Source organism: Dasypus novemcinctus, chromosome 22 (genome assembly GCF_030445035.2).
Source record: "Dasypus novemcinctus isolate mDasNov1 chromosome 22, mDasNov1.1.hap2, whole genome shotgun sequence".
NCBI lineage: Eukaryota > Metazoa > Chordata > Mammalia > Cingulata > Dasypodidae > Dasypus > Dasypus novemcinctus.
In genome coordinates, this window is record NC_080694.1 from 73,728,394 (window position 1) to 73,738,954 (window position 10,561).

The following is a 10,561-nucleotide window of genomic DNA, read 5'->3' on the forward strand; positions in this document are numbered from 1 at the left end:
TTCTTCCACTGCTAGAGTCACAATAGTTCTATAGTAGAATACCAGTAAGTCCAGTCTAATCCATATTTTATTCCTCCATCCTGTGGACCCTGGGATGGTGTTGTATATGTTACCACAATATAAAACGTTAAAAGTGATCCTCTCAAATGGAAGAAAAAACAGACAACAAAAAAACATGTCAGGGATTATGATTTTAACAGTTAACCGGGAGCCTGACACATTGTTCGTGGAATGAACTAATTACATTTCCCCCTTTTTTGAAGTAGACACGGAAACCGCTCTATTGTCAAAACCGGGAATGCAGTGGGAATTTGGAAGTGTTTATGTCACAGTTACCCAAAGATACATTTATCGAGAAAACGAGCAGGGAGTGCGCCTGGAGCACTAAAGGCTGGAGGAGGGGTGAGCGCGCCGCCCGAGTACTGACGGCCAAACCGGTTTATTCAGGGGAAAAATGGGGGAGGGGAGTGGAGGGGGGAGGGAGGGAGGAAGCCGGCTCTGCTGCCCGCCCGGGACCGTCGAGCCCCCGCTCCGCACCCCGGCCCCGCGGGCTTCTGCTGTCAGCGAGGAGGGGCTGGGCCGGGGAGGGCGCGGGACGCGCGCGGGGGGCGCGCGGGGGTCGGGGTCCAGGCCGGGGGCGGCGCAGCCCCGTGAGCCCCGTGAGCCCCGCGAGCCCCGCCGCCTGGCCCCGGCGGTGGGCGAGGCTGTGGGCCCCGCCGCGTTCCCCGCCGCGCGCCCCCACTCACCGCGAGCCCCGCGCGGGGTCGGTGCGTCCCGCGAAACTCCGCTCCCGGCCCTCCGCGAGATTTCTCCCCGGCAGCCCCGGGACTGCCGCCGCCCACCCACCCTCAGGCCGGAGCCCGCGCCCCCCACCTCCCTGATCCCCGGGAACCCCCGGCGCGGAGGGGCGGGGGCGGCGCGGGGAGAGGAGGCCGCACGCGCGAGCTCGGCGCGGGGCGGGGCGGGGCTGCGGGGGCCGCGCGGGGGCTGTGGGTGCGCGCCCCTCCCTCCGCCCTGGGCTTGCTAAATTTAGCAGCATCTTTGCCGTTTAGTAATTTTTTATAACCTGACGGTCTCACCAACTCTCCTTTTAGAGGAATGTTCCTACGCAGTTTTTATAAGTTTTATAGGTTTCAGTTGGCATTGCCTTAAATTGGTCGATTCCTTAAGAATCATGGTTTTGCGGGCTTGTTTATTCAACTCGAAAAGTAGCAGGATCAATCATTAAGCATTTTCCTTTATGTGTCTGAACCAGTTCTGAAGCTGTCTGTAAACCTCTATCGAGGAAAGCTGTCCATTTTATAAGGTTGGTTTTTTGGTGTTTGGTCCTTGTGATTTGAAAGGAAAGTCTTTGCTGAGCTTGTACATTTACTCATACATCCTTTCAGCTAATTTCCTGACACTTTCAGGATGCACAATCCTGTGGATATTGTCAGGTTTACTGATCAGCACCCTTTTTTCCTCGTAAAATATAAATGATGACATTTATTCTTTTCTGTGTTTAAGGACACTATTTGTTCTGTAAGGAGCTTGCTTTTGGAAAGTTGTGGTTTTTTTTGTGACTATAGCAGGACAAGTTATCTTTTTTTGTCTGTCGACGAAGTTTTCTTTTATTTTCATTATTTATCAACATTTTAATGAGGTGAAATGCCCGTAAGAGTAGCCATTTCTAGTGAGCAGGTCAGCGGCATAGCCCTGTCAGCCAGCCCTCTCTTGGTTCATCTTTTACACATCGGTAGTAAGCTCTTTGCAAATCACCCTCAACATCTTTTATGACAACTTAAAGCCGTTTTATATCATTTTTTACTGTGAAATCACATGTTCTCTGATGTCTGACAGGATCACGAGCTTTTAAAAAATATTCATTAAGACAAAATGTCTTGGATTATTCCCTGTATTTGTTTGTCTTTTTTCCCCTAAGGAATAGTTTTGACAGAAAAAGAGTATAGAATTTAGCTTTTTAATTCTAATGAGTACTTTATTTACACTATATGCACCCACAAAACATTATTTCAATATAAAAAAATGGGTGGAAAATGAGCTTTTAGAAGCAGAGGACTTTTCCCTGTTTACCTAAATATTATAAATGCTACATCTCGGTTATCTTTGCTTGTCTGTTGCATTTATGTTGATTTTCTCTTCTCATTTATTCAGCATCTTTAGCTGAATGTACACGCTTTATTAAAATTGAAACTACCTTAGTGATAAGAATGTGGCTTTTTTGAAGAAAGCTTTGCACTAGCTCTGGTTTTGACAGGCAGGAATAGACAGAGGCCTTTCCTGCAGTGGGAAGCTAAGGAGCAGCGAGGACACGGGGCCGCGTGGTGTGCTCAGGAAACAGCAAGCAGCCTGCGTGGGTGTGCTCAGGAAACAGCAAGCAGCCCGCGTGACCTGACAGCGAGGGCAGCAGGGAGGGGGAGAGAGCACTGGGATGTACCTTAGGGTTAGGTCGCCAGCATCCTTGGATGCTGGGTTGGGGTTAACGAAGGAGCCATTTTGAAGAGAAGAGAGGATGATGAAAGAGGAAATAAGCCAAGCACTCAAGCTGGATGGCAGCGGGATGGTGGGTCCAGGGACAGAAACACGGAGAAGAGGAGGGGGATGCAGAAGAGGGGGAGAGGGTAGCCTTTATTTCCTCAGATTGATCTTGAGCTGCCCATAGGGCAGGAGGAGCTCCGTAACTCTCAGCTGGAAATGCAGGATTGGCTGCCAGAAAGGAATTATGATAAACTCTGAGGCCACCAGCGCGGATAACTAAGGACACATGTGAAGTAAAAGAGGGTTAAGAAAACAGCCCTGGAAAGGCTCCCACCAACTGGAAAAGCGAAGATGCAGAGGGGCAGCAGTGGGAGGACAAGGTCGGGAAGCAGCATGTGGGGGAGCCTGAGGGGAGAATTCATCAAAGAAGAGGAGACCTGAGAAGTTGCCACCAGACTTCAGTATGAGAGATCACGGACGACCTTGGAGAAAGAGGATTTATTGGACTTATCACACTCAGCTAAGATGGAGTTGAAGAAGGACAATCACCACACCATAGAGCCTAGAGTGATTACAACCGAAAATGGGAGGATTGCATCCAGCATCCATGTGGAATCTGAGCCTCCTCTTGACATAGAGGTGCAATGGACACTACCAATCCAATGTCCACAAAGAAGAGGTGGCATTGGATTGGGAAAAGTGGACATGGTGGACGATGGGTGTGGGGAAAGGCAGGAAGAGATGAGAGGTGGAGGCGTCTTTGGGTCATGGAGCTGCCCTGGATGGTGCCTCAGAGGTAATCACCGGACATTGTAAATCCTTACAGGGCCCACTGGATGGAATGGAGGCGAGTATGGACCATGATGTGGACCATTGTCTATGAGGTGCAGAGGTGCCCAAAGATGTACTTACCAAATCCGATGGATATGTCATGATGATGGGAACGAGTGTTGTTGGGGGGGGAGAGGGAGGAGGGGGTGGGGATGAATGGGACCTCACATATATATTTTTAATGTAATATTATTACAAAGTCAATAATAAAATAAAATAAAAAAATTAAAAAAAAAAAAAGATAGATGAGAAACAAGACTTAGGCGTAAAGGGGAGGTGAGAACCAGAGGACAACTTGGAAAGGATGACTCCTTGGAGAAGGTTGAGAGCGGAGACGAGAGAAGGGAATAGACAGAAAAGGTAGCAAGGGGCTGATGTAGCTCTGTGACTGAATACCTGCTTCCCATGTACGAGGTCCTGGGATCAATCTCTGGTATCTCCTCAAAACAAAACAAAGAAATGAAAAACCCACTCTCATTGGGAAGTGGATGCAGCTCAGTGGTTGAGTGCCTGCTTCCCATGTACAAGGTCCTGGGTTCAATCCCCAGTACCTTCTTTTAAAAAGTCGCAAGGTGAAGGCTTTTTGTTTGTTTCAGCATGGGGAGGCCTGGGCTGTTGTGCTCACAGAAACAATCTCCCCAGCCTGCCTCCTTCAACGGGAAGCACCTGTGTGAAGTCCCTAACTTCCTGATGACAGCAGGTCTCTTCTTCCAGCTTCAGCTTTTTTTTTGCCTTTGTTGACCTCTCAGTCATTGCTTGATCTTGAAGCATCAACAGAATCTCAGGGCCAGACAGCATTTTCAGAGTCGTCTTCTCCAGCTCTCACCCTCTACCTGTAAATCTCCAGGGGAATCTTCTCTCTTGGAAACATTTGAAGAGTTTGGAGAGGGAACAAGGAAACCCCCAACATCAAAAGCATCCCCCAAAACTGCCCAGAGAAGTACCACCACCTGCCAAACCTCAAACACTTTGTCTAATTTTAACCTCAGGTAGGAAGGATTTAGTTAACCGAACACACACTTCAGTTGATAGCACTTCCCTGTCTTTGGTCCATAAATGCCTTTCTTTTTAAGCTTACTTGTTCCATTTTATCACCATCTCCCACTGCATTTTCCTCCTCTTCCCCAGAAAAAATCATTCTAAAGTCTTTGTTGTATTTTTGTTTGTAGATGTGTTGGTAAGATAAATACTGCCATACTGGGTGTACACCTAATTTACAAATGGTCTTATATTATAGCCTCATTCTATTTCTTGCCTTCCCACTTCGCACCACCATTATAAGTCAATCCATTTTTGTGTCCTACAGTCCACTGTTTCTGACGATGCACAGCTCATAATGGGGTGTACCTCAATTTACTTATTCATTTCTACTAGCAGACCTCACATGACACCAGCCTCTGCTCCCCTAAGCAATGCTGTGCTGTGCAGCACCCCCGAGGACCTACGGGAGGATCCCCTGGAATATTTGTGCAGAAACAGAACCACTGGTCCCAGAAGAAAGGGGAGTTGGTATGGACCTAGAAAGGCTGAGCCAGGGACATCTTACCAGTGCCCACCTGTTTCCCCCACCCTGGGCATCACTGGGACACCTTACCAGTGCCCACCTGCTCCCCCCACACTGAGCATCACAGGGACACCTTACCAGTGCCCACCTGCTCCCCCCACACTGGGCATCACTGGGACATCTTACCAGTGCCCACCTGCTCCCCCCACACTGGGCATCACAGGGATATCTTACCAGTGCCCACCTGTTTCCCCCACACTGGGCATCACTGGGACACCTTACCAGTGCCCACCTGCTCCCCCCACACTGGGCATCACAGGGACACCTTACCAGTGCCCACCTGCTCCCCCCACACTGGGCATCACAGGGATATCTTTCCAGGGCCCACCTGCTCCCCCCACAATGTACATCACTAGCTGTCTGACTCCACAACTGGATGGTGTCACATAATATTCCATTGCTGTATAATTTCCGTTCCTCTAACCATGAATGGGTTTGGGCATAGATTCAGGTGCTCTTTAGCCTTATATGTTCTCTCTTCTCTGAAATGACTCTTCATATCTCTTGCAAATATTTCTCTTGTGTTCCTCTAGTACTCTTACTGCTTTCTAGGTTTTCCTTTTTATATTCTACTTGTCAATATCTCGTTGATTTTTGGATACTGTCAACATCTCCTGATCTGTCTTTTCTCTGTTAATTTTGTCCTTGGTTTTATCCCTAAACAGAAGTACTTGATTTAGATCAAATCCAAAGATTCCCTCATGGTTTAAGATAGATTTCCCTACACCCAGGTCACAAATGTATTGTCTAATGATGTTTTCTATTAACTTTATAGTTTTGCCTTTATGCCCAAATCTGGAGTGTCCCTTCACTTATACCTCTAGATAGGGATCCAGCTATATTTTTCTCTAGCATTGTAAGCCAGTTTTCTCATCACCATCTTCTAGAGTTGGTTCCTTCCCTGTTGACTTACGGGCTACCTTTTCTTTTAAAATTCCATTATAAACACAGGTCTGCCCTTGAGCTCTTTCCTCTCTCAATTTCAGTTTGGTCTTGCACATGCCATACTGTTTTTATTACTATGGCTTTGCATGACTTTTTTCATGGTAGACAAGTACATTTTATTACAAATTAAACAAGGGATTACAGAGGTTTCTGGAGTCTTTTGTTGACTGCCTCCCCTTCTTTTACTTTGATTCTGGTGATATCATAACCAGCTTTTATTATTGTTGCTTCCCTCGGGGTTTATCAAAAACCTGCAAGCAAATTACTTAGGAACTGAAATAATTCAGTATCAAAAACCTGCAAGCAAATTACTTAGGAACTGAAATAATTCAGTATATCCTTAGCTTTGGGAAGCATGACTTGCCCAGATGCTGATTTAAGACTTAGAGCGAGGATGTGCCTGCCTGGCCTGTGGTTTGCTCTAAGGAAGGCCTCTGCTTGTCCATCCAGCCTGGCCAGGGAGGGGCCGAGCCAGAGGCTTGCAGTGTGCTCCACATCAGCTCTCTCCACTCTGGCTTCTTCTGTTCATGTAAAATGAGGACTGTCGGGACCTCAGCACACGACTCTTAGGTGCTGGAAGAAAAGTGCCCTGAAGTCGATCTGAAATGATTCTGTTACTATCTATTACTTTGTGAAGCCAGAGTTTTACTTTTTTCAAGTATGTATGTAGTTAAAACTTTTTCTGAATATCACTGATTTCCGCATATTACCTATTAAATAAATCCTCCTGCTCCTTAGCTCACACATGATGCTTTAGGCTGCCTATGTTTAGACAATGTACTTTAGCCTCAGCCTTGGCTTGGACCCATCAGGCTTCCTGGGCTCCCCCAGCGACTGCCAGTCTGGTAACCAGCGTGTCTGTGTCCAGGAACGCCTCACCCGCCGGAGCAAGAAGCTCAGGAAGGAGCTCAGGGCTCAGGAGGAAGAGAAGCTGCAGGGTGCACAGGTGTGTTGGGGTCCTGGGGTGGACTCTGTGAGTGAGTCAGGGCCCTCCATTCCCATTCTCATGCTGCCCGTGGAGCAGCCCAATGGGTGGAAACTCCAAGAGGCTGGAGGCTGGGCTCAGGGCTCAGCTCAGAGTTTGCTAATGACCTCGAGTAAGGAAGCTGGCTGATCTTCATGCGATTCAAATGTTAAATGAAAACCACCTGCTCTACCTGGCCTGGGAGGAGGTGGTCCTAAATTTGTAATGTGCACCTGGCCTGGGGTCTGTGGATGTTCCAGAAGGAGAGGGCTCCTGCATTTGTGAGGTGCACCTGTTTCTGCACTGCCTGTGGCAGGCAGAGGTGACACCTTGAGGGAAGGGGGTTCAGGAGCTCGCTTCTCATTCAGAGCATGCAGACACTGAGGGGCCAGGGGAGCCCTCCTCTGTACTTTCAGGAAGAGCGAGGGACCCGCAGTGGGGAAGCTGGGTTGGAGAGGCTGTACCGGGCTGGGTGCCTGCAGGACCCGACCTCTCCACAGCAGCCGGGCCAGCTGGAGGACATGCCGACAGAGTCGCTGAGAGTCCAGGCCATCTTCAGGGCCATGGAATGGTGCAGCAGACTGGTCGTTGATCTGCAGAGGATGGCCAAGGACATGGACGCTGGCATGCTGAAGGTGTGTGTCCCACCAGGCACCTCCCAGGAGTGGGCAGCCTGCCTGTGATGCCCCCAGCTCCTCCCCTTTGACCCATGATGGTGCCTGTCCAATGCAAGTACACACTCCTGCAGCAGATTGGGGTGCACAAGAGGCCTGCTTTCCTCTCTGTTCTCAAGGGGTGTTGGGGAGGGAACGTGGAGGTACCTGGAGCCTGGAAACAGAATGTGATTTTCACTCTTCCTCTCCTAGGAGGCCAGTGACTTGCTCAACAGGTAGGATCCCTTCTACCTCCCCACATGTGCAGACACACACACCTGTGCTTTAGCAAGATCGAGGGAATCCCCTGCTCAGTATTTTTTTATCTTCATGGAAGAGTCAACAGACCATACTGATGGATTTCTTTCCTTCTAGGAGTATTTGACACAAATTACAGCCACTGATCCTGGGTTGTAGAAGAAATCCGTGGGTCACTTGTTCAGCCATCCTCAGCTGCTCTGACCCGTCCACCCTCACCTCAGGCTTACCTCAGCCTCCACTCTCTCCTTCCTTCAGCTTATCCAGGCCCATTGGTCTACCTGGTGCATGTCCACCTGCCATCTCGTGGGCATGTCCACCTCCCTTGTCCTCACAGCCGCTGCCTGATGCCTGACCCTCTGACACTGGACAATGGCCACAGCCTCCTGGAACCAGGCTCACGTGTGGTTCTCACTGCTGAGGTCAGGGTGTCTGATCTCCAGCACATTTGTAAGATGTCTATTTGTCTGTGAACTGCTGGGAGCACACACCTCTCACAATCTCCTATGAAAATAGGAGCTCCCAGATATCCAGCAGGAGCTCACCAGTGGAGATGCCTTCAACACATATTGGGAGGAAAGTTCCTTCTGAGCACTCCGCCACCCGTCATCTGTACCTCTCAGTCGGCACTTATTTATCACTGTGGGGTGGACAGACTCCAGGTGCCCCAGGTCCTTGCCTCCAGGTGCCCATCCCCTTGCATCACCTTCTCTCCTCGAGTGTGGGAAGAACCTGTGACCTTCTCTAGCCAAGAGAATATGTTAAAGATGATGGCATGTCAATCCTTTGATTAGGTTACATTAATGACAAAGGTGATGGCTGTCACTCTGGTGATTGTGTTGCATTATGTCAGCCTTCTCCTTGCTGGCAGAAACACTCTGTGACTCTCGCTGGCTTAATGAAGCAAGTGCCCATGTGGCAAGTCCTGGGCAGCAAGGAGTCATGGGCAGCCTCCAGCCTACAAGAATCATAAGGAAATGTGAGCTCAGATGAGATGCTCCAGCTGGACCTCCAGATGAGAACCCTGACAGGCCAGCCTCTTGTCTGTACCAGGGAGAGGACTCAGCTCAGTCATGCCCAGACTTTCCATCCACATGACCATGAGACTGCAATGCCTGTTATTCTAAGCTGCTTGTTTGTGGTAATTTTTCCATAGCAACGTATAATGAATACAATGGTATATAAGTTATGTATGCATATATCATATTTCTTTGGACAAACAGTGACTGTACCTGAACTTTGGGCCCCCAAAGTCTAGGACAGTACCTTGTTCATAGTTGGTGTCCAATAAAATGTATTAAATGGTTGCATAAATCTTTCTGAACTTTCATGTTTAAGGAGGGCAGTTGTTCTTGCACAGCCAGTCAACTAATGTTTATTGAACCCTTGCTGATATACACCAATATCATCCTAGTCACTGAGCAACATGAAGAAGATGTGGCCACAAGGAGGCAATGAACTGTGGTGCAAAGAACAACACTGGAGTCAGAGAGGTTAAAATCCCACTTCTGACACCCAATACCTCTGTGGCCTCAGGCAAGTTGCTTAGCCTCTCTGAACCTCAGTGTTACTCCCTTTAAAATGGAGGTCATGCTACCTGAGACCTGGACTTGGTGTAAGAATTCAATGTTATCATCTACGTTGGTGCCTGCTGCAATGTCTAACAGATTGAGAACATTCAAATATGTTCATTCCTTCTTTTTGTCTCTCCATCAGAAGCATGTGATTCCCTAGCTTCAGGGTGATACAAATACATAAACATAAATAAGGAATGGGCTAAGAACTGTGACCCAACAGTAAAGAATGTGCAGGTGCCTGGGGTCTTCTTCCCACCGACATTGAGGACTGTTGGCTGGAGTCTGGTGGTGGAAGGATGTGCTTGAAAGCCGTGCCTGCAGGACAGACAGCTGTGTCAAAACCTTCCCATTAATGGAATAGAGTACTTCTGAGATTTCATGTCTCTCTTTGGGAGAGCAGGCTACTCCATGGCCAGGCACTGTTGTCTCAGAATGCTTTGATCACTCACGAGTGCAAGATTGGCAAGAGTTCTGAGATTCAGAATCCCTTAAAAGGGGCAGCCCCAAAACTGCTGATTGAAGTCCTACCCTGAGGTGGTGTGTTTTTTTTTTACTCAGGTGGTGTTTCTTTTTTTACCCTGAGAGAGGACGCTTCACCCAGGTGTGTTTCCAATTTGGACTCTGGTGGGTTGTTGACTTCCCTGACTTGTGAGAGACCAGGTGCTGAGTGTTCCCCCAGTTTGGTGAGTGTTTTTAAAAATACTCTCTCTCTTTCTCTTGTAGTATCTAATTGGTTTATTGCATTCTATTGTAAGCAATCAATATTCTGGTTATTTGATTATTTATTAATGTTCAATCATCTACATATTGACTCTCAAATAAATTGCTTGTTTTTGGTGAGGGTACATCTACTTTCACTTTCCCTTGTGTTATCTAATTAACCAATTTCTCTTCATTATATTATTACCCAACTACTGTAATTGCTTGATCTAAATTCTTACAAGTATTATCCACTTAGCTAAATAAAGCTGTCTTCTAGTTAGTATTCTATTTTATTGCCTCTTTCTTCACAGAACACAGGGTCAGGAAACACTTACAGGATAAGAGTGATTGGTAAAACTGAATGGGAACTCCAAGGAGAAAAGTGAAGGGGTCTGAGAAAATCACCTCCTATTCAAGATGGGGTTCACCAGGTGGGAAAGGGGGAGCATCTCAAGTCAGGATAACCATGCAAAGGAAAGAGAAGAACAGGACTAAGCTGCATGTTTGTAATGAGTGTGGTTAGTCCGGAAGGTTCAGGAATGGAGAAAAGAGGAGATGGGCTGAGGGTTAGACAGGTGGCTCTAGGACA

General features: G+C 47.9%; 1 protein-coding gene across 3 annotated transcripts; it reads left to right on the top strand.

The window, feature by feature from the left end:
* Positions 1-305: 305 nt before the first annotated feature.
* LOC131275372 (E3 ubiquitin ligase TRIM40-like) lies at positions 306-10,260 on the top strand. 3 transcript variants are annotated; one of them, XR_009182823.1, is made up of 4 exons: positions 306-402; positions 6,687-6,764; positions 7,265-7,417; positions 7,811-10,260. XR_009182823.1 is itself a non-coding variant. In XM_058285475.2 (3 exons), exons 1-3 carry the CDS (start codon positions 6,594-6,596, stop codon positions 7,850-7,852), a joined length of 432 nt encoding a protein of 143 aa, XP_058141458.1. In that variant the 5' UTR covers positions 6,529-6,593; the 3' UTR covers positions 7,853-10,260. The 3 variants fall into 3 exon arrangements, 1 of the variants encoding a protein (XP_058141458.1); XR_011647102.1 differs by lacking the exon at positions 7,265-7,417 and adding an exon at positions 1,256-1,306 and having other exon boundaries at positions 329-402; XM_058285475.2 differs by lacking the exon at positions 306-402 and having other exon boundaries at positions 6,529-6,764; positions 7,199-7,417.
* The last annotated feature ends 301 nt before the right edge of the window (positions 10,261-10,561 follow it).

Coding starts and splice junctions, on each gene's coding strand:
- LOC131275372 (XM_058285475.2), top strand. CDS start 6,594: ATGTACTTTAGCCTCAGCCTTGGCTTGGACCCATCAGGCTTCCTGGGC. Junction 6,765..7,198: donor AGAAGCTGCAGGGTGCACAG/GTGTGTTGGGGT, acceptor CTGTACTTTCAG/GAAGAGCGAGGGACCCGCAG. Junction 7,418..7,810: donor TGGACGCTGGCATGCTGAAG/GTGTGTGTCCCA, acceptor CTTTCCTTCTAG/GAGTATTTGACACAAATTAC.